Source organism: Chlamydotis macqueenii, chromosome 23 (assembly GCF_036417535.1).
Source record: "Chlamydotis macqueenii isolate bChlMac1 chromosome 23, bChlMac1.mat, whole genome shotgun sequence".
In the NCBI taxonomy this organism is placed as follows: Eukaryota; Metazoa; Chordata; class Aves; order Otidiformes; family Otididae; genus Chlamydotis; species Chlamydotis macqueenii.
Genome location: NC_141578.1, coordinates 3,540,901 through 3,562,327, shown reverse-complemented (window position 1 = coordinate 3,562,327; position 21,427 = coordinate 3,540,901). Strand labels below are relative to the sequence as shown.

The 21,427-nt window shown below is 60.0% G+C and overlaps 2 protein-coding genes across 3 annotated transcripts; both read left to right on the top strand.

Annotated features, from left to right (window-relative positions):
• Positions 1–3,386: 3,386 nt before the first annotated feature.
• PRELP (proline and arginine rich end leucine rich repeat protein) lies at positions 3,387–14,279 on the top strand. Its single transcript, XM_086765841.1, has 3 exons — positions 3,387–3,652; positions 9,372–10,323; positions 12,113–14,279. The coding sequence occupies exons 2-3, from the start codon at positions 9,387–9,389 to the stop codon at positions 12,289–12,291; spliced, it is 1,116 nt and encodes a 371-aa protein (XP_086621967.1). The 5' UTR covers positions 3,387–3,652; positions 9,372–9,386; the 3' UTR covers positions 12,292–14,279.
• Positions 14,280–16,659: 2,380 nt separating this feature from the next.
• OPTC (opticin) lies at positions 16,660–20,753 on the top strand. Of its 2 annotated transcripts, none has more exons than XM_086765718.1 (6): positions 16,660–16,829; positions 17,763–18,043; positions 18,461–18,596; positions 19,544–19,995; positions 20,137–20,232; positions 20,361–20,753. In XM_086765718.1, exons 2-6 carry the CDS (start codon positions 17,819–17,821, stop codon positions 20,529–20,531), a joined length of 1,080 nt encoding a protein of 359 aa, XP_086621844.1. In that variant the 5' UTR covers positions 16,660–16,829; positions 17,763–17,818; the 3' UTR covers positions 20,532–20,753. The 2 variants fall into 2 exon arrangements, with proteins under 2 accessions (XP_086621844.1, XP_086621845.1); XM_086765719.1 differs by lacking the exon at positions 16,660–16,829 and having other exon boundaries at positions 17,705–18,043; positions 19,544–19,702; positions 19,793–19,995.
• Positions 20,754–21,427: the final 674 nt, after the last annotated feature.

Here is a 21,427-nt window from a genome sequence, read left to right as displayed (position 1 = left end):
TCCTCTCGTTTCTTTTAAGCACCTGGCTGGGGCAGAGGTCAGCTGGCCTTTTCGGCTGCGTTTCTCACTTGGGAGTGAGCGTAGCTTGTTCTTTCCAGCCTGGCCCCGTCTCCGGCCGCCCGCGCTGCTGAGCTGCGTGTCCTGGTCCGTGGGGTCTTCGCTCCCTTGTTCCAGCTGCTCAGGGATGGATGGAGAGGCCAGGCCGTGCGTGGGAAGACGGGATGGGTATTTGGGATGGGCGTATCTGTAAGGAAGGGATGTAGACCACCTCCTCCTCTTCCTCTCTCCCTCGCTGTGTGCTGGGGTCCAGGGTGACCAAAGTGACACAAAGACCCTCCCCAGCCCAGCGCTGAGCTCGGCTCGCGCGTCCTCACGCCTCCAGCACGTTTGGGCCGGGGGCTGCTTTGTGCAAGGGGGGTTTCAAGCACGTTCCTCCTGTCCCCTCAGCCGCTGCACTCACAGAGCGCATTCCCAGCTGTTTCCAGATGTTTGGCTGAAATGGAAACGCGGGCATGGAGCAGGCACGCTCTGCCCTTGCCCCACGTGCAGCCGGGGGGGGACGAAGTGCATCATTTCGGCAATGTGAGAGCAGGATCCGTGCATTACGAAGCGACATACTTTTCCCCTTCGCTCACTTCCCCCTCCAGAGCTTTGCCCAGAGCCAAGCGTTTCTCCCGGGCTCGTGGTGACGCTCTCTGGCTCTCGCCTTCGGATGCTGCTGCCTGCTCCCCCCGGGGCGGAGGGGGTTGCAATCCGGGGCTGGGACGGGCAGGAGCCCGTCCCCAGCTCCCGGCGAGGTTTGGGGGAAGCTGAGTGTGATTTTCCAGGCTGGTGGCCACCCAACACCAGTGGCAACGGCCTGCGGTCGGGGAGGCGTGCGGAGACTCGGGAGAGCCGTGGCGGTGCAGCACTCTCCCACCATGGTCCCAGGGGAACGGGTGCATCCAAAACCACCAGCTATGATTTTTGGGGGACCCCTGGGCTCCCCTTGTCCCTGCTCGGTGGCCCCTTGCCATGTCACCATTGGCCACTGATGGAGAGCACGGCCAGCTAGCGAGGCTTTGCTGCAGAACGCTTGAGATTTGATGTTTTGCGTAGAGCGCACGCTGCTCTGACCAAGCGGCCGCAGGGGCAGCTCAGGTTTCCTGCTGCTTGCTTTTTTTTTTTTTCTTTCCTCCTTTCTGAAATAAAATTTTTTTTAGCGCTCCAAAGGGAGTTTTAAGATCTGGCTGTCAGAAAGAACCGCTGTGCCGTAAATCATCTGTGTTTGTACAGCACTGAGGCTTAGCTTGGGATGGGGTGGCCGATGCTGGGATAATGTAAAGAATTAAAAAACCAAACATTTTAAGCTGCTATTCCTGACAAGCCCAGGCTGTGGTGTGGAGAAGGTGAGCTTGGTTTGAGGGCAGCTCTTTGCTGGACTCTGAGAAGCCTCCTGCTCTGCTTTGCTCTGCAAAATTCCCCTTCTTGAAAGCCTTGGGGCCAGGACTGCCAGGTCTTGGCACACTGTGGTGTCCCCTGCGGCTGTCCCCTCCGCGTTGGATGCCTCTTCTTGCTGCACCTGGTACGAGCTACGTGCACGCACGAGCATCATGGCGTGGTGCATGAGGGGTCTGGGCAGGATGGATGGGGAGGATGAGGGATGCGAGTGTCTAACATTTCCCAGTTGGAGATGATGGAGCCACTGGTTATAACGGGGGCTGTTTTGCTTGTGTCCTCTCTCTGCTGCCCTGGGATGCAGCCTCCGGGCTCGTTGGGGACCGCATTCCTCCTTGTTTACACGCTCGACGGCCGTCCCTCGTGTTGCCCTTGGTCGAGACGCGTTGTTCTCGCAGCCCTGGCTCTGTCTCCCGGTGCTTTCACACTCAAACATTTCCTCTCCTACCTCCGCCAGACCAAAGCGGTATTTCTGTTACAAACCTCTGCAGAACAAACGGGCCACGGCCAGGAAAAGGGATAAACCGGAGGGATGGGGGGGACCAGGGATGGCCGGGATGCTGCTGGCCCATAGCCGGGACAGTGAAATTGGGATGTCCCCAGGCCAGCAAGAGCTGGTTTGCTGCATGGTCACCCTCCATCATCCCCTTTGCCTGCAAGAGCTGGGCCAGATTTTGCTCCAGACGCAGAATAAACCGAGCGCGCAGTGCCCAGAGCCACGTTCAAGGCTACAGCCTGTTGCGCCGAAAAAAATTTAAAAGGGTGCCTTTGAAGGTGGATTCGAAACTTGGACGCTGACAGAAATTCCTGCAGGAAGAAAATTCAACAAACAACGTTCCTTGGCTGAGAGCAAAATTTACACTCACCCGATTTGCTCAAGGTTTTTGTGCTTCCCAGCAATGGGAGCTGTGTTAGCGGCTTCGCGGGTCGGTCGGCGCGGTGGATGAGGTCTTGGATGTGAGACCTTTCCATGCCTGGTGGCTTTTGGGCAAGCAATTGCCCCATCCCGTGCCTCAGTTTCCCTCTTTCAGTGCCCAGCTGAGTCTGTTAGTTAGCAGGAAAAAAAAACAGGAAACGTGTCCCCATGGATTTAGGCGCTTTTATCTAGTTTTTAAAGCAGTTGGCATGAATCTCCAAACAATATTCCTTCCTTATCGATTCTGATCCTTCTCCAGCTGGCAAACACACGTCTCCATCTCAACCCTTTGTTTAAACGTGAAATACCCATGTGGCTTCTCTCCGTTCCTTTTCCTGGCTTGCACTCGAGCTACCTGCTGGTTTTTAGGCATCCGGCTGCCCCAGCTCCCCGCAAGGCGAGGGCTGTGCCCTCGGAGCATCCCGCTCCCGGCAGCCGGCGAGCAGCACTCACCAGCAATACTCTGGTTTTGGGGTAAGGGCACCGTGCTGGGAACAGATATATTTAAGGGTTGTGGGGAGCCCAGGGCAAAGTTGGGGAGCACAGCCAGTGGAAACTTTGAGGGAGGCTCTGATTTTGGCTGTCTGAACCCAGCTGTTGGTAGCCAGCATCAGCTGAAGGTGGGAGTGCAGGATTGGACCCCTCGGGATTTAAATTAAAGTTTCTCACCAGCTGGAAGCGAATGAACCCTGCATCGTGTTTTACCATGCCGTCTGCCAGGCAGGAGGAGCAGAGAGCCCAGAAGAGCGGCTGGCTCCCTTCAGCAGGGATGGGGGGCAGCTGGAGGTGGCTCTGCGCGAGTTGGGGACCCGGGAGGGACAGCCCAGGGGACAGGCTGCCGGGTGACACGCACCGAGTCTCCGTGCTCCAAGATATAGCCGTGTCGCCGGAAAGCGCCGTCCCGAACGCGCGCTCCTGGAAGAGGGGCCGCGGCAAGGGAAGGGCTTATTTAAATTATTAATTAGCGTTGTTTTTAAACACGGGCTCCGAGCAGCCTCCGCAGCAGAAGGAATTGTTATTAAACGCCAGCCCTCCGGCAGGAAGGCCATGTGTGCGCGGCGGAGCCCGCCGCGCTTGGCTGCCAGATAAAGACGTTATTGTTGTCATCATCGAGCCTTCGTCCCGGCCCTCCGCCTCCCGCGCTCCCACCCACCCTGGCCCAGCGGCTCCCAGGAACAAAACCCCCCGCGCTCGGCCGAGGCTCACTCGTGGTGAGGAGGAGGAGGAGGAGGGAGACAGCCAGAGAGAAACTTGTCTTGGGGATTAATAAGAGGCAGGAGGAGGGAGAGGAGCGCGCAGGTAAGCTGTGGGCAGGTGCTTTCCCCCAGGCTCTTCTCGCCTTGCCTGACCCTCCGACCGAGGATGCTGCGTTGGTCCACGATGCTCCTGCCCTCTCCAGCCTCTCTTACTGCTCTGCCTTGTTTTCCCTCTCCTCTCGGTGGTTTTTCTGTTCTTCAGCAGCTGGAGTCTTTGTTCCTTCCCTTTTCTCTTGTTGCAAGAGTTTTTCCTCAGCGTGGGCTGGGGTGAAGGAGGGGGTGGGGGGGGATCTTGGGGCTGCTGCAAGTCCCGTGCGTGACAGCATCGCAGCTGCTGCCAGCTGCTTTTTGAGGGGGCGAGGACCCTCTTGTGTCGTCTCCTCCCCCCCCCGCTGCACCGACCTGCGCTCGTACCCACTCACCACCCCATGCACGCTTGGCTCTGGCTTTGCAGCCAGGGAGGCAGAGCTGGGGGTACCGGGGGGGCTGCACAGCCCCAGCCATGCCAGGGCAGTTCCCTGCCTTGCAATGCAGCCGGGGAAGGGTGCAAGGAGGGGGAGAGGCGGCGAGGGGAGCAGACACCTCCGGAGCCAGGAATGCTACCAGAGAACCTCCGATAGCATCGCTGGTTTCCAGCTGGATCTGTGGAAGGGCTGGGGAAACGGCCAGGGCTGGGGGGGGGCTGCAGGGTCCTGCTCCCGTGGGAAGGGGGCTGTGCGCAGCCCCTCACCCCCTTGCTGGAGCGGGGACCAGCATCGCTCCGCTTTGAGAGCGAGATGGGAAAGAGCCGTTCGGAGCCGGCTCTTTGTCTCCAGGAGAAAGCAACGGGGCAGCGATGTTTGCTGAAGTCCTAGGAAAAGGGTTTTATTGCATGGAAGAGCTTCATCCCAAACTTGTCTTTCCCTGTCTGAGAGTTTTAGGAAAAGCCTCTACAGGGCAGAAAGTGGAAATTCATCCCCTTGGCAGCTGAACGCAAAGCACGCCGCACATGAGGGCTTGGAAACTTTCCTGGAAGCCTGCGATCGCGGGCCTTCCTTATGTGGAGCATCCCGCAGCTGCGTCCCGGGAACCCGCCTTCCCTTGGCCAGCCCGGGACTGGGAGCAGAAATGCAGGGTGCTGGGTGTCCCGGCTCCCTGCGGGGAAGGGGGAGGCGAGGGGCTGAGTGTTTGAAGCTGGGAAGAGATAAAAGTGCAGCTGTGGGAGGTTTCCTCTGCTCTCGGGAAGAGGCTGGAGGGGAGGGATGCGGCAGCAGCAGCTGATAAGGCATCAGAGCAGTTTCCCACCCTGGGAGAAAGCAGAGCCGGGGAAAGCAGGGCGAGGAATCTGCTTGGAGGGGAGCAGGGTGTGCGTGGGGAGCGGGCTCGGGGGCCGGGCTGCCATCGCTTCGGTAAATTTTTTCCCTCCCACGATTTGCTTTCGTCGACATCCAGCCAGTTCCACCATGTGTGGTGGAGAGATCTGCGGGCGGGTTGAGCCGGGAGCAGCCCTGGGAAGGGTCGGGACATGCAGGAATCGCTGACGTGAAGGCAGCAGAAAGGTGTTTTCTGCCAGGGCTGCCACCCGCAGACCCTGCTGCCGGAGGAGGTTGCTGGAGGGAGCAGCGAAGGTGGCAGAGCCTTTCGCAATGGGTCTGGTGACTGTGGTACGGCGAGGAAACGCTCCCGAGGGATGTGGGAGCTGTGCATTGCCATCCCTATGTCTGGCAGTCCTCGGGCTGAGCCCAAAAGCCTTTCTCGAGAGCCCTGGGACCGTGTCTGAGCTGTGAGGAGAAAGGCAGCGGAGCCCCTGGGCTGCCTCGGCCGCGTGCTGGCTGCCCGCAGCTCCGCTTCTCGCTGGGAAAACGCTGGGAAAGGGCGAGGAGAGCGGGTTGTTGCATCAGGGCTCGGCTCCCCAGGGGACCCTGGGGACGCCTGGGTGACGGCGTGTCGGCTTTCCCCTCAGAGGACAGGCTGGCGCTGTGCTTGGCCCTTTCCCACCACTCCCAGCTCTCCAGCGTCGCTGGATAAAGAGCTCCCTGTTTCGGTTACAGCTGATCAGACCTGGACACGAAGGGGCTGTTGTGGTGGTTGGATGCGGAGGGAAGGTAACGAGGGAGCTTTGTTGGCTCCTTTGGGTTATTTTTAGCTTGCCCTCCTTGTTCTGCTCCAAAGTGCCAGTTCCCAGGCTGAGAGGGGGCATTTTCCAGCCTGGAGGCTGCAGGGATGATGGGAATTGGGGGTCCCAATGGAAAAGCTGTGAAGGGAGCTAGCTGGAAAGGACTCCTGCTCTGATCGTCTAGGCTTTCCCTTCTCCTCCCAAAGTTAAAAGCTCCCTTTATGCCCCCCAGCCCCTCCAGAGGAGCAGGGGTCCCCCATGCATGCATGGTAACTATCCAGCCAGCTGCCGCTCTCTGCACGTCGGGCTGCCGCAAGAGGAGGCACCCAAGGGAGAGCATCGAATCTGCTGCCCGTGACAAATCCCCCCGTGCCCTTTACACAGCTGCCTCTTGCCCCGGAGGTGGTGATTTTTGCCTTGGCACCAGTCGCTGGGCTGGCAGTGAGCTGGTGGGTCAGCGAGACGCAGCGGGGAGAAACTATTCGGAAAGCAAACACCAGTGGCATTTGGGGCTGGAATTTCCAGCTGTTGTGCTGAGTTTTTATCGATTGTAATGGGATGACTTGAAGGACCAGCTGCCTCTTTCTGGGAAAAACCTCGGCTGGGCATCTGCTGGGTGCCTTGGTTTTGCACCCAGGCCAAGCTGCTCGTCCCATCCCGCAGCTCAGGAGGGGTCAGAACTATTTTTATCGGTGAATCAAACCCTTTCTCCACACCAGGCAGCTGGTTTCCTGAACGCATTCACTGCTTCATGATTTAACTTTTACTCCAGTTGCACGGATTCCTTGTGGGTACCCGGGATCCGAGCCGTCCCGTCCGTCAGGGAGCGGTGAGAAAGGTGGAGCGGAGGCGTTTTCAGAGCGAGCGCCGCGCCGCGTCTCCGGCCGCGGGCTTGGCAGCCGATGCTCGTGCAGAATCAGGGTGTGGGATTTTGAAATCTGGCTTCTGGCATGCGCGCCAGTAAATTCGACTGCATGAAACTGGATGGAGAACAGACTGCCGACTGTGTTGCGTCTAGGGAGAGCTGGCTTTGACCCTTCCAGCGTGCTGGAGGCAATTGTAAAGCTTGCAGTGGCCGCGGGTTTGTTGCATCCCCGTTATTCTGGATGCAGGGCTGTTGTGGGGGCTGCTGGCTGTGAGCTGGTTCCCTGCCGTTTGCTTGGGAGTGGGTCCTGCTTTCCTGGAGCAGGCTGGGCAGCGGCGGGCAGAGCCTCCCCGGGGTCCGGCGATGGGCAGAGGGGTTGTGGTGGTGCCCGTGGGGAGGTGGCAGCGGGTTGCAGGTGGTACAGGGGATAAAAGGGGCTGCGTCTGCCTCCTGACGCTTTCCTTCTGCGCTGGCAAACGCCACACGATGCTGCTGCTCTCCAGCCTGGATTTCTGGCTCGCTGACGATTTCTGCTGTACGCTGAGTCCCTACACATCCGCAGCATCAAACCCTCACACGGAGGGGATGGCACAGGCTGCGCGGGGCCAGGTGGCTCCCGGAAGGGCTGGGAGCTCAGCGAGCTCCCGAGACCAACGGGGTGACAGCTCTGTCCCCCACCCTCCCCGTGACATCGTCCCGGGTGACCCGAGCTGAGCATCGCCCTGTGAGCCAAACGCTCAGATCGCAGCGTGTACTGGCTGGAACACCGTGTCCCAGCTGCCTCCTTCCCTCTGCAACGGGCCAAACGCAGACCCCAGCCCCGACCCCTTCCCCCAAGCGTTGTGGGTGTTAAAATCCAGGTCGGAGTTTCGGAGGGGAGGCCAAATCCCAGGGAAAGGTCTGGGATGAGGTGGGGGGAGAGCCATGTGCAGAGAGGGACGTGGCTGGGAAAGGAGCGGGGTGCTGCGGAGCCAGGGACGGGACTGCACGTAGAGCAGCTCCCTGTCCCGAGTTTGCCCGTTCTCTGCAGCTTGCCTTTGGATCTGAACTCTTGCAACACAGAAGCACGCACGTACATCCCCGAAGGGGACTTACTGCAGCTCTGCTGAGCTGAATATCTGGCAGCATTCGGGGCCCCGTTGCTCTTCCCCGCCGTTCCTCCCCTTCCCCCAGCGAGATGCCAGAGCTCTGATTGAAAACAGCAGGCGTGTGAGGCTTGTAGGGTTAAACAGAGCCAGATGGGAGCGGAGCGAGACAAAAAGGAAAGTAACAGCCCGGGCCTGGAGGGAGGGCGAGAACAGGATCTTTCCTTGGAGGAAGTCAATTACTTGAAGCCCCAGGAATGCCTGGGATCACTTCAAAGGGAGCTGGGCTGGCGTGGCCCTGGGAGCAGTGGCCCACGGAGGGGCCCTGAGGGCATCCCTGGGTGGGATGCAGCAAACTGCAAGCTCAGCTCCGTTGTGTTGCGCGGGATGGAGCAATGAGCCGGGAGAGCCTGGTTCCTCTCTGGCATCAGCATCACCAAAGGCTTCTGCCCCACACTCCAGTCCCACCAGCACCAGCTCCCACAGCAGATGCTCCGTTTCCCCAGGAGATCCATCTTCCTCTGAGTCTCCTCATCTTCCTCCCTGTCGCATCTCACTTGATCCTCCCTCCCACCTTGCCTCTGCCGAGCTCCTCCATCTGTCTCGCCGCGCATCCAGCTGGGCTCCGTTCCCGCTGGGGTGACGGATGCCGCTGGGAAAAGCCTGGCGAGCACCCCGAGGTGTCTGCCCGGGAAACCCGCAGCCTGGCCTGCTGCAGCTGGCCCCGGGGAGTGCTGGAGCATCCAAAGCACCTTCTGCGTGGGGCTTTCTGGGGAGCTCGTCTGCAGCAGGCTGGATCCCTCCGTTCTCCAAGGCATCAGCTGGAGAGTTACCAGCAACAGTCTTGCAGGGATGGTTGCTGCCGTTCCAGGCAGCAGCAAGGAGGGCAGAGATGGGACGGGCAGCCTTCACCGGCTTGATAACGACCTGGAGAAGAGGGAGAGGTGGTACATGTAAGGTTTCGGGCTGCTGTCCAGGAGAAACCCTCTGGCTAGGGGCAAGTAGAGACCTCTCTGCATCCCTCCAGATCTCTCACTTGTACTGGCATTCTCCTGAAATAACCATCCCAGCCCAGCACCCTGCGGTGGGACTAGGGGTGATGGATTGGTTATTTGGGCAGCACAGGGAGCCATACAGCCAAACACCTTTGGTATCGCCCATGCGGAATCTTGCAAATGTTCCTTTTATCACATGGCCTTGAAAATGGACGAGCCTACATTAAATCCTTGTCCCAGAAGCACAGGACCATCCATCTTTGCTGCCCTACTAACTGCTGCTGGCCTCCCAATGCTGTTGCTCAGCCAATTTGCCACTGAATCATTGATTTTTTTGGCTCAAGTGCAAAATTAAGCCCAATCCACGACGGCCTCTGAAGGGGCAAGCCATCCTCTGGGGAGAGAGCACAGGGATGTTGGGGGTCCCAGGGGGATCAGGCTCTGTGGGGTAGTGCATGTGAAAAAAACCCCAAACAAATTTAAAAAACCCAGCCCCTCCCCAAATGGCATAAAGCGGAGCCAGAGAGAGGGGATCTCTGTGACTCATGCTCTAGAGAAGGGTTGAATTTAAAGACAACTTCCAAGGGGAAGGAGAGAAAATAGCAGGTTACTGGCAGGGATGTGGGGTAAATTCCTGCCTGTTGGTGATGGGGGAGATGGGAGATAATGCGGTACCTAAATTAGGTGCTTCCTAACCCACCTCTCCTTGTTGCCTCCCTCAGGGAAACGTCTGGACCATGAAGGTGGCCTTCAGATTGCTTCTCCCACTTGTTCTTGTGCTGATCTCGGAGGTGAGCGGGCAGCGGAGGAAGCCTCCCCGGAAACCCACCCGCCCACCACCTGAGTTCGTTGAGCCGGTCGAGCCCACAGAGCTGCCTCCACCCCTGCCGCCGGGTCCCCCTTCCATCTTCCCCGACTGCCCCCGAGAATGCTACTGCCCCCCGGACTTCCCTTCCGCTCTCTACTGTGACAGCCGCAACCTGCGGAAGGTCCCCATCATTCCGTCTCGCATCCACTACCTCTACCTCCAGAACAACTTCATTGACGACCTCCCAGAGGAGTCCTTCAGGAACGCCACGGAGCTGAAATGGGTCAACCTAGACAACAATCGCATCCGGAAGGTGGACAGGCGGGTCCTGGAGAAGCTGGAAAACCTCATCTTCCTCTACATGGAGAAGAACCAGCTCAAGGAGGTGCCTTCCTTCCTGCCACCCAACCTGGAGCAGCTGCGTCTGAGCAGAAACCAGATCTCCAAGATCCCTGCTGGGGTCTTCAACAAGCTGGAGAACCTGGTACTCTTGGACCTGCACCACAACAAGCTAAGCGATGGAGTCTTCAACAAAAACACCTTCAAGGGACTCAAGAACCTCATGCAACTCAACCTTGCCCACAACATCCTGAGGAAAATGCCCCCTGGGGTGCCCAGTGCCATCCACCAGCTCTTCCTGGACAGGAACAACATTGAAGACATCCCCAGTGACTACTTCAAGGACTTCCCCAACCTGGCATTTATTCGGCTCAACTACAACCAGATCTCCGACAAGGGGCTGCCCAAGAACTCCTTCAACCTCACCAACTTGCTGGTGTTGCACCTGGCCCACAACAAGCTCACCAACGTCCCATTCATCAGCCCCAAGCTGGAGCACCTCTACCTGAATAACAACTCCATCGAAAGTGAGTTGTGCTGGCCAGTCGGGTGGCCATGGCGAGGTCTGAGAGGGAGTGGATGAGCTTGGGGATGGCGAGGGTTTTGTTGAAAAAAGGACATTTTTCACCCAGTGGGATGTGAACTCTTCAAAGGGGGATGCAGTGGTGAGATGAGGTGGGGGCTCTTTGTAGATGAACAAGGCCCTAAGGGGGGTGGATTTGCATGTGGGGAAGGATGGCCAGAGGATGAGGGTGGAAGCTGAGGAGCAGACCTAAATTCCCCCTGGTGCTGCAAGGATTTTCTTCTTCGTTGTCATGGGCAGCTCTTCTTTGGGGCCACCTGCCATCTAGATAGCTGCTTCCCCAGCAGGGCTCAGAAACACAGATATTTAAAAAAGAAGAGCCTGTGCACATATTTTAAGAACAGATGCCAAATACACAGTCGAGATGGTTAGAAATAACCCAGCGTAGCGCTCGAGCTGAGCCTCGCAGAGGAAGGAGCAGGGAGAACAAGGCTGTGAGGAAGGTTGCCTTGGCAAACCGACCGGGGCAGTTTCACACCGTTCCAGGAAAAGCACTGCAATTTCCTGGGAGAGGGGCTGGCCTGTGAAATGTGTAAAGAAGACAGAGACCCGTTCCTGGCCACCTCAGATGTTTCTGCTATTAGAGGTCCAGCAACCTGCTGTCCTTCCTGTCGGTGGGGGAGAAAGAATGCAGCGCTCCTGCCAGAAAACCCTCCGTCTGCACCCGGAAAAGAGCGCCGGGCTCCTTTATTTCTGGCTGCAGTGGGGTGGGAGGGGGGTGCAGGACCCACCCAGGGCAGGACGCTGGTCCCCACAAGAGGTAGGACGCAAGCGGTTCCACGCTGCGGTGTCTGTTGCGTGGTGACGGTGCGCGGCGTTGTACGTAAGGGGTGGTCCAGTGCCGGAGAGGGGCTGTGAAATCACAGAGCAGCTTCGGGGCGCTGGCTCCTGCCCGAACACCAGCCAGGAAGGGACGCGCTGCTCTTTGCCGGCGGGCGCTAATGGCGTTACGGGATGCGATGCCAGGGCGAGGGACAAAACCCTCACAAAGCTGCATCCCTTCTCTCAGGGGGGCACCGGAGTCCATTCCCAGGGAATAATGACCCGGTGATGAACGGCTGGTTAGTCTGTGTTTTATTTAAACACCACCAAACTGGGGCCAAGGGGGACCTTGGGGCAAAGGTGGTGACTGCTGCTGGCTTCACACCCACCGGTACCCAGCTCCTGCTGGGGTTTTCCATGGAGAGATGCCTGCGTGGCCACGCACGTCATGTGCCAGCTCTTTTTTTTTGCCTATTTTGCCCAGCTTCCAGAAGGTTTCAGTCCCTGGAGTCGGGTAAAGACATAAGGATCCCCAGGTTTATTTTCCATAACGCAGGCCCTGGGGCGGGGAGAAACACTTGGAAATCCAGAAGGGAGCAACCAGCCGGTTATGGACGTTATCTCCAGCATAATGGTGCTGGAACATGTTCCCTTGATGTTTGGTTTTTTTTTTGAAGGCTTAGGGCTGGCTCGGCAGGTTTCGTGTCTGAAATAATCCCTTTTCTCTCTCAAATGACACTGCATCCCTCACTGCGCTTTGGCTGAACGTGACCTACTTCGTTGCTGAACAACAGCAAGATGTTCCTCTCACTGGGGCTGCGCCGTCTTCTGGGAAAGGATGGGGGTTCTCCCCCTCGGTAGCGAAACAACCCCATTTTGGGGTTCAGCAGGCAGGGAGGGGGGTCTCTAGCATCCCTCTCTGCCTTCCCTTTCCTCTAACCTGCATCCCACTTTTCCTCTGCTCCCTGCAGAAATCAACGGGACGCAGATGTGCCCCACCTCGCTGATGTCCATCCAAGATTTCTCCCCCTCTGACCTGGAGAGCGTGCCCCGGCTCCGGTACCTGCGGCTGGACGGGAACCTCCTGAAGCCCCCCATCCCCTTGGACCTGATGATGTGTTTCCGCCTCCTGCAGTCTGTGGTTTTCTAGCCCTGCCCGGCAGCGCGCTTCTCCCAGGACTTGGCTTTGCACAGAGACTCGACCCCCTGTCAGTGTTTGACGTGTGGGACCCTTCTTTTCCTCCCTCTCCCCCGTGCTCGCACCCCGCCTCCATCCCTCTTGTGTTTCCCCCTTTCCTCCTCTGCAGCAGCCATGGACACGCGTGGCACGCGCATCCTTGGGGACATCCTTGCAGGACAGCGCGGCGTCGCAGCATCAGCCCAAGGGGGCTGCCACCCTCACCCAGGCCAGCCCTGGAGCTGGCTCTGTCTCTCCCCTTCCACCCAGCAGAGTTTCAGGAGGTTGGGTTCGATCCAAGCCAAAAGCATCTCTGGATGGAGCTGATGAGGTAGCCCAGGGGCCACCTCGCTGCAGAACTCGGGTCACAGCATCACTCCAGGCGGCTGCACCCGGAGAACCCACGGTATCCCTGCGGAAAAATCCCTGGTGACACAGGTGGAGCCAGGGATACCCTGGGCCGGGGTGCTGAGGATGCAGATGGCCACCCCGCAATCTTGGGGTGGAGGGTGGTGCCAGATGGAGGAGCAGGATCCGTGCAGGCAGAGGGTGGCTGGATCTGGGCCGGCCGGCAGGACCGGCAACGACACCTCATGGCCAAAGCCACGTCCCAGGGCCTCGGATGAGGGACACACTCCTCCTGGGGGGCTTTGGCCCTGGCTCCACATTGCTCTCCAGGCCAAGGGGCTTATTCCCTCATGGCGGTGTGAATTTGGCAGGAGAGGGGGTAGAGAGGGCGTCTGGCCCCTGCTTCCCTGCAGCAATACACCACGCACCCTCCTTTGCAACACCAGCCGCTTCCCGCAGCCCCCTGCCCGGCTTTCATCCCTCCCAGGCTCCCCACAGCAGCACCAGGCCACCGTGCCGCAGCCCCTTCCCAGCATCCTGCACCCTCCCAGCATCCTGCACCCTCCCAGCATCCTGCACCCTCCCAGGGCTCAGCGCATCGGCCGCGCTCCGCTGCCTCCAGCCCAACCCTCTCCTCCCAGACGCGGGCAGGACCCGAAGCCCGCGGGACCCCGATGCCAGCGCCCTGCCCTGGGCATGGGACCCCAGCGGGATGCTGCTCATATTTAGGCACCCGGGGCCAGATGCTGATGCGGGTGCAAACCCGGGCTCTGCCGGGGCTGGGTTGCCCCGTGAAATCTCCGCTCTCGCGGTCCCTCTGCCCTCCTGCCTCGGCTCCCACCTCCTGGAAGCTTTATTCTCAGTTACTTTCTTGAACCAAACAGACATGACTGGTTTTGCCTTTTTTTTTTTTTTTCAGAAAAAAAGGAAAGAAAAAGAAACAGAAAGAATTACTCTTTTGGAAAAAGCTATTTTTTATTCCCCTTTCTCCCTGTTTTCACATGTATCGCTTCCCTCTTTGCTAGCTGTACCTGCATATATAGGGTGTCCGGGTTTAGGGGGGATTATTCTTTTTTTTTCTTCCTGATTCTCAGGATTTAGATTCAAGGCAGAGCATTAGAGGAAAAAAAAAATTCCATTTGAAATAAGCATGAAAGCAATAAGCCAAAGAAACCAGCCATTACCTCCTTTGTGTTCAGCCACCAAAACCGACCCTTCTCCGAGACGGACGCGGATGGGCACCGCGTCCCTGGGAACGGGACAGGGATGCTCCCCACAGCCTGGGGCCACCAGTGACCCTGCAAGCTGTGTGCTTCCCCCTTTCCCAGAGCTGGAAGGTTCGTTAAACCCCCGTGCTAATTCAGGCTTAATTTTTTCTCATGAGAAAAGTCTCTTCTCCAAATCTTCCTCCAGTGGGCTTTGTTGGGTTCGACAGGTTTCAGCCTTAAACCCGGAGACCCTATGTATATATTTATATATAATGTGTATATAGACCGGTAGACTGTACAGATATATCTAGAGACATATGTACTTCTCGACTGATTTCAACTGAATGGTATTTTCACTCCCACTCTCCGCCGCAGTGGAAATAAAATGACTCACAAGGGACCCAGCGCCGCGGTCGGACCTGCCTCTTTCTGATCCATCTTCATCTTCCTCGCCGCGCAGGAGCTGGCGCTTCCTTCGGGAGCAGATTTCCTCCATTGAGGGGGTGAAATCTTCCTGACTGTTGAAGCTGGGGGGACCCTGGGGGTCTCCACGGCAGGAGGCTGGGGGGTGGTTTATGGGGTGCCCTCGCTTGAAGCGATGCTGGGCTGGGCTCGCAAGTGGCAGCACGCACGCCTGCAGAGCGGCGACGGGCAGGATTGTGGAGATGTGCCTGTCCTAACGAGCACCTCTGCTAATTAAGAGAGCACGACCTGGGCTGCAGCTCCCAGGGCCGCGGCTCCGGCTGATGGGCGTTATCATCCCTGCAAGCCGGCTGGGGGAAGCCGATGACTGCGTGCGCCGCGTGTCGGGGCAGGTTGCGTGAACTTGGGCTGAGCTGCCCTTGTGTCACCTTTGTGCCCCCAGGGAAGCTGGAAAAAATGTCCCCAGGGTGAGTTAGCCCCCGCGGGAGCATCTCTCCCACCCACAGCAACGAGCCCGGATCCATTGCCAGGGGTGCGCGCGAGTTTTCACACGAGCAGAACGGGTGTAGGCAGCGACTTCTCCTTCCGCCCATCGCCCCGGCTTCAAAAAAAAAAAGAAAAAATCTCCTCTTGCTGCTGCTCTCCCCACGTGAATCATGAGTGGAGAGGGAGGACGGCTGTGGGCGCGGGTGCGAACGCATGGGCCGCGGCGTGGGGCGGCTCACGGGAGCGTGCGCGCTGGCAGGAGGGGACGCGTGTGTGTGCGCAGGCAGCGAGCTCCCCTTATGTTTTTGTGCTGGAGAATAAAAATCTCCAGGTTTTTTTGTAAGCGAGGTGTGAATCACGCGCTCCCGGATGTGCGCTCACTCGCTGCCTTCTGGGCGAGTCAGCCCTCTCTCCTGCGGGTGCTGAGCATCCCAAAAACAGAGGGGGCTCGTTTCTCGTCTCTGCAAACCTTGGTGTCGCTGCCTCTGGGGACGAGGGGAGAAGTGGGCACAAGGATGGACACCGGCTGCTTTCCAGGGCAGCTGGGACCCCACTGCCCCCGGGACCCCGCTGCCCCAGGGACCCTCGCCAGCCCAGGCTCTGCTTCACACCAGTTTCCCCCATTGCTGGGCTGCCGGGCAGGAGCTGCCCCCCAGTCTCCCCCCAAGCTGGGGCAGAAAGCTGGGTCCCCTCCAGCCGTGCTGGACCAAAGCCTCCGCTCCGCAGGGCAGGGGGCTCAGCAGCCCCTCCAAGGAGCTCCAAGGTCAGCAGGAATGCCCCCCTCCCAGCTGCCACATCACCTCCATCACGGTGGCTGCCGAGCCGCCTAATGAGGGGCTTAACGAAGATTAGCGGCGGCCCTTTGCTCTGCTCCGTGCTGAGCGGAGCTGGGGCTGCCCTGGCAGGGCAGATGCCGTGGGCTGGGGGCTAGAGGGCTGCGGGTGCGCGGCCGAGGCCCGTGCCCACCGGTGAGGGGGATGTCAGGGTGTCCCCGCCTGCCCAGCGAGCGCTGGCAGATGGGTGCAACATTTCGGGTGGGCGAGTGTGTGGGCTGCGATCCGCCTGCGGGAGAGAAGAATATTTTTTCGGCAGTGGGTGGTTGTGTGTGTGCACAAGGATGCCCGGCGCTGCGAGGAGCCCGTGGGGCTGCCGTGCACACCCTGCCCATCCCTGGGTGTCCCAACCTTGCAGGACACGTCCCTGACGGTGACATCCCTCCCCGCTCCGAGGATGAAGCAGGGCCATGGCCCCCCTACGTGGGGGGTACCAAGCAGCCCCCCAGAGAACATGGGTGCACACAGTGGGAGTGGCGCAGCGCTGCCCCCCCCTGCATCCGCATCAGCTCCCCCTCCCCAAACCACCCCGATGTTTCCAAAGCAACGGTGCGCAGAGGGGTGAGTGTCGCTGAGGTGAGGGGGGCGGATGAGGCGAATATCATCAGCCTGGCGTGGGCCTGTGTAGACCCCCAAACCCTGAGGAGCAGCGGGTCCCCCCACACCATCCCCAGGGCTGGGATGCACATGGGGCCTGGGGTCCCACCCAGTTGAAACCCAGATCAGCAAGGCGGGGGGGCTGTGCCTGGTGCTGTGCCATTCCCACATCGCTGGGGATGGCCGCGGCTGGAAATCGCTCTCTGGCTGGGCAGGACCTGGGCCGGTTGGGGCAGGGATGGAGCTGGCTCTGTCCCCTCTGCCCAGGGCTGCGTGTCCCCATCTTCCATAGGGACACCAGGGTGGGGAGCACAGCATGCTCCCCATCCGGTCCCATCCCATCCCATCTCCCGCAGCTCCAGATAGAAGTCTGTTGGAGGACAGCCACCATGGGGGCTGGCTCGCCCCTGGGGACAATATAAGGTCCCAGTGGGGGGCTGCCGGCTTGATTGGCCGCATCCTGCCTCTCCCCTCAGCAGTGGCCGTGCCAGGCCCCTCTGAGCAGCCCCCCCGCCCCCGCTTCTCCGGGCATTTAAAGCCCAGCAGCCCCTCCTCGGCCAGTGCACCAGTCTTCTTTCTGCATCTCCAGCACGGAGCAGAGCCCCGCTGGGCTGGGGTGAGCTGTGGGGCTGGGAGGGTTGGGGGCCGGCGATGCGCGTGGGTGGGGGCTCTCTGCACTCGCGAAGGTTTAATCTGTGGGAAACCGGCAGAAATTAGGGAGCAGCATCCTCATCCCGGGCTGCAAAAACTCCAGGCTGAGTGGTTGCTTTCATGTTTGGTTTTGGAGAGACGCGTGGGAGGGTGCTGGGTGCCGGGCTCCTCCGCCTGCGCTGCTGTGGGTGCACGCGTGGGTGGGCGATGCTGCAGCGCTGGGTGCTGGGTGGGTGCTGGGGACCCGTGCGCAGGGGGCCAGCTTCAGGAAGGAGCGAACTCCCTTTGGGAATGGATCTCGGTGGATTTGGGTGGGGGAGCTGCCAGGAGCACCCTACCCGGGCTGCAGAGCTGGCAGGGGGGAGTCCTGTGCAGGCAGCCTCCGTGCTCAGGGTCGAGTTATAGGGAACCTGTGGCCACGGGTCCCCCTTGCCCAGGATGCTGGAGGATGGGAAACAGCACCTCAGGGCTTTGGACCTGGGTGCAGGAGCAGGGGCGACTGAAGCAAAGAGCAGCAGAGTGCCAGGACTCCTGCGGTCATGGCTGCGTGGCTACTGGGTTTATTGGGCCAGTCTCCAGCTTTGCCCACCGCATCGAGGGGCCAGAGCAGGACCCTGACCCCCTCATCACCTCCCGACCCCCTCCCGGCCTCCTCGGGGCTGGGAACGCCAGGAAGCGAGGGCAGCCCAGCACGGCGGCGGGGCCTCTCCTGCACAGCCGTCCAGCCGAGCGTGAAATGGGCTGAAAAGAAAAAGGGACAGCGTAATGTTCTGGAGGATGTTTGTCCCCCGTGGTGACCGCAGTCCCCACCACGGCTGCCGAGCGGGGCTGGCTGCGGCTGGTGGCTGGTCCTGCCTTCCCGTCCCTCTCTGCTTTCACTGCTTCCCAACCGTTTCAGGGCACCCAGCCCCGTCCTGACCCGCCCTCGGAGCCGTGACCCCAGCTGGGTGCAGGATGCGGACCCTGGCCTGGTTGGGCATCGCCAGCCTGTGTCTGGGGGCACCGTGGGCTGCCCCAGCCAAGGAGGAGAGGAGGAAGGCGGAAAAGCCAAAAGCTGACCTTGCACTTTACGAAAACCTGGACCTGGACAACTACGACCTGACATTGGACAACTACGGTGAGATCCTCGACCTGAGCAACTACGAGGAGCTTTACGACTACAGTGACCTTGCTCCGAAGGTGAGGGGGACGCAGGAGAGCACCCAGCACACGGGGCAGGTCTTCCCTGGGCGCATCCTGAGAAAGGGGCTTGGTCCAAGGGAGGGATGGGGCAGAGCTGGAGAGCCGAGCAGCCCACGGTGGCTCTTCCACAGCTCGCGCTGGTGGCAGGAAAGGTTTTACCCGACCGCAGCCTCCACCAGCTTCCTTGTCCCCTGCCAGCGCCTGGCCAGAGCGTCACTGCAGGGAGCCAGGATGCATCCCTCTGGGCAAATAAGGAGGGGGGTTCCCAAAACCCTGAGCTCTTCAAGGAGGAGCTGACTTTCCACTGAGACCTGCCCAGTGCCCTTGGCCCCTTGACCAGTGCCTCCTGCCCTGCAGAGGAGCAGGAGGACTCGCTCGGCCGCCCCAGCCCTCACGCCCAGGCTGTGTTTGCAGATCGAGGTCGGCACCCTGGCTCCTCGCCCCAAGGACCCGGCGGCTCTCCCAAACCTGGGCACCTCAGCCGAAATCCCCGAGCTGCCGCCTCCCACCACCGCCAGCCCCATCCGCCCGGCGCCCGTCCCCGTGCAGGGTGAGTGCAGACCGGGTGCAGCACCGAGGTGCATCCAGTGGGATTTGCTTCCCGTGGGATGGAGCCACGTGTCCCAGGGGTGGCAAGGCTGGCGCTTTGGAGAAAAGGGAGCAAATCCTTTTGCCAGCAGCAGTTATTTGCTCTGCCCGAGGTGTTGGGGGTGCGTCTTATCGCACAGCAGGCAGGAGGGCTGCGGAGAGACATTTCTGGGAAACAAGAGCTCCAGCAAAGCAGCGACATTTTAATGAGCAGAGGCATTGCGACAGTCGGACAGAGTAGCAATTAGATTAGTGACAATTAAAATCCTGTAGCGAGGGATAAATATCTTTATTCATTTTCTGTCGCTCCGGACTGGGACAAATTAAGTAGGAGGCAAAGGGAAATTGTTGCCTTGCTGCTTTGAACTTCCCCACTAATGGGTGCTGAGTCTCGCGGGCGCTGGGAGGGGAGAGGGAGAACGTGCATGGGGGGGGACGGGGCTTTACCCCTCCGCCACCCCTGCCCGGCTTGCTGGGACCCTCACGCAGCCGAGACATGTTTTGCTCTGTGCAAAAGTGTTTTCTGGTGTTCTGGTTCCTTCTGTGGACAGAAACAAGGGGGCCAACTGAGCCCTGGGTGTAACGCTGCTGCGCTTGGCACATCTCCCCCTCTCCCGCTGGAGGTATCTGGCCCTGAGCAGCTTCATTTCTTAGCTGTTGGCCGGGAGTTTCTGGCCCTTCCCTTGACGGGACGCCCTGGGCTGCTTGGCTGATGAAGGTGCTGCGATGGCTCCGATGCTAAAGATTTCGTGTACCCACAGCGTGGGCAGGGGTGGGCGCATCCTCCTGTCTCCCTGCACGCCGGGGTGCTTTGGGCAGGACGGGGATGCCGTGATGTGCCGTGCCGTGCCGTGTTGTGTCGTGTCATCCCGTGCCATGCCGTGCCAAGGGCTGTCCCTGCACCCCCAGGCCTGCCCAGCTGCCGGCTCTGCCTGTGCATCGGCACCTCCGTCTACTGCGACGACGCTGACTTGGAGCACATCCCGCCGCTGCCGCCGGAGACCACCTACCTCTATGCCCGCTTCAACCGCATCGGTGCCATCCGGGCCGGCGATTTCATGGGGCTGAGTACGTCGGGCCGAGCTTGCAATGGGGCACGGGGAGAAATAAACGGTTCTGCGTGGATCCCTGTTCATCTCCTCCCTCCTCTCCCACCAGAGAAGCTGAAGCGAATAGACCTGACGAGCAATTTCATCTCCTGGGCGGACGCGGACGCCTTCCGCCTGCTCCCCAGCCTGCAGGAGCTCATCCTGCCCGAGAACAGGCTGACGGCGCTGCCCGAGCTGCCCCGCAGCATCGTCCGGCTGGACGCCCGTCTCAACAGGATCCCCAGCACCGGCCTCCGCCCCGAAGCTTTCCGGGTGGGTGCTGGGGCTGCCGGCCCAGTGGATGTCCAGGCTGGTTTTAGCCCAAACCTGCCATGCCAAGGGATAATGGAGATGGTGCAGAGGGCAGAAGCGGGGCTGGGAGCAGGGAAGTTCATCTCTCCTCTCTTCCCGCAGGACCTGAAGCAGCTGGAGTTTCTCCATCTTTCCGATAACCAGCTGGAATATATCCCAGCACCGCTGCCCGAGAGCCTGCGCTCCCTGCACCTCCAGGTGAGATGAGCCCAGACCCAAGCTTGTCTACACCCAAGTCTAGCAGAGCCCACCACCGCCTTCTCCTCCTCTTCCTCCTCCTCCCCAGCTCTTTGAATCTGATCTTGCCCTTTTCCCTCCCTGGCCAGAACAACAACATCCAGACCATGCACGAGGACACATTCTGCGACAGCCAGGACCACAGCCAGATCCGCAGGGTGCTGGAGGACATCCGCCTCGACGGCAACCCCATCAACCTCAGCCTCTTCCCCAACGCCTATTTCTGCCTGCCCCGCCTGCCCACGGGCCACTTCTTCTGAGTCCCGTGGCCCCAGTGCTGGGAACCGAGGGTGAGCATTCCTGGACCCACCGTTCTCCCCACCCCACATCCCCTCGTACCGTGCCACCCCATGGAAAAGGTGGGGTTAAGGCAGATGCGTTCAACCCTGGTGTGAGCTGAACCTCCGCGTAGGGGTGAACTCAGTTCTGGGGCAAACGGAGCAGGGGATGGGCAGCTCTAATAAAATCAAGACTTCAAAAATACTTTCAGCGTCTTGTTCTCAACAGCAGGAGCAGTGTAAAGCCCTCGCCCAGCCCCAGCCCAGCAGATGCCGTGTGAACCATGCTGGTTTGCAGAGACAGAAACTTTCCCATATCCCAGTTCTTCCTCGATTCGCTCCCAGGGCTTTGGGAAGACCCCTCCGTGTCTGCTTTCGGAGTTTCCTGGCCAGGGACCGGGAGCTGCGTTGCTCCAGAGAGGTGATGCTTTGGCCACATCAGGTTCGACCTGTAGGGTCGGGCTGTCCCCTCGGCTGTCCCCCTGTCCCTCAGGTGGGTCTGCGTGGTGCCAGAGGAGTGTCCCACACCCGGGTGTGAGCTGTGGCCACAGCTGGGCTGTTCCTGTGTGCTCCGAAAGAGGACGCAACAGGAAACCTCAGCACAGGGCAACTGGAGTCCCCCATCACCTCACCTGCAGCCCCATTGCCCCTGCTTTGTGGGGACCCTGCCCCGAACCGGGACCGGCAGCTCTCCTGGCACCAGACAGCCCCACGTCTCCATCACGGAGGCGAGGAGCCCCTGGGTTTGGGTCTGCTTCAGCTGCAGAGAGAGGCTGGAGCAGCATCCGAGCCCTCAAGCCAAACGGCCCCGGGTCCAGCAGGAAAGAGTCACACGAGGGGAGTTAAAATATCTCCTATCATTCCAGCTTTCAACGCCC

Coding starts and splice junctions, on each gene's coding strand:
- OPTC (XM_086765718.1), top strand. CDS start 17,819: ATGCGGACCCTGGCCTGGTTGGGCATCGCCAGCCTGTGTCTGGGGGCA. Junction 18,597..19,543: donor GGCGCCCGTCCCCGTGCAGG/GTGAGTGCAGAC, acceptor CTGCACCCCCAG/GCCTGCCCAGCTGCCGGCTC. Junction 19,996..20,136: donor TCCGCCCCGAAGCTTTCCGG/GTGGGTGCTGGG, acceptor CTCTTCCCGCAG/GACCTGAAGCAGCTGGAGTT.
- PRELP (XM_086765841.1), top strand. CDS start 9,387: ATGAAGGTGGCCTTCAGATTGCTTCTCCCACTTGTTCTTGTGCTGATC. Junction 10,324..12,112: donor GAATAACAACTCCATCGAAA/GTGAGTTGTGCT, acceptor TGCTCCCTGCAG/AAATCAACGGGACGCAGATG.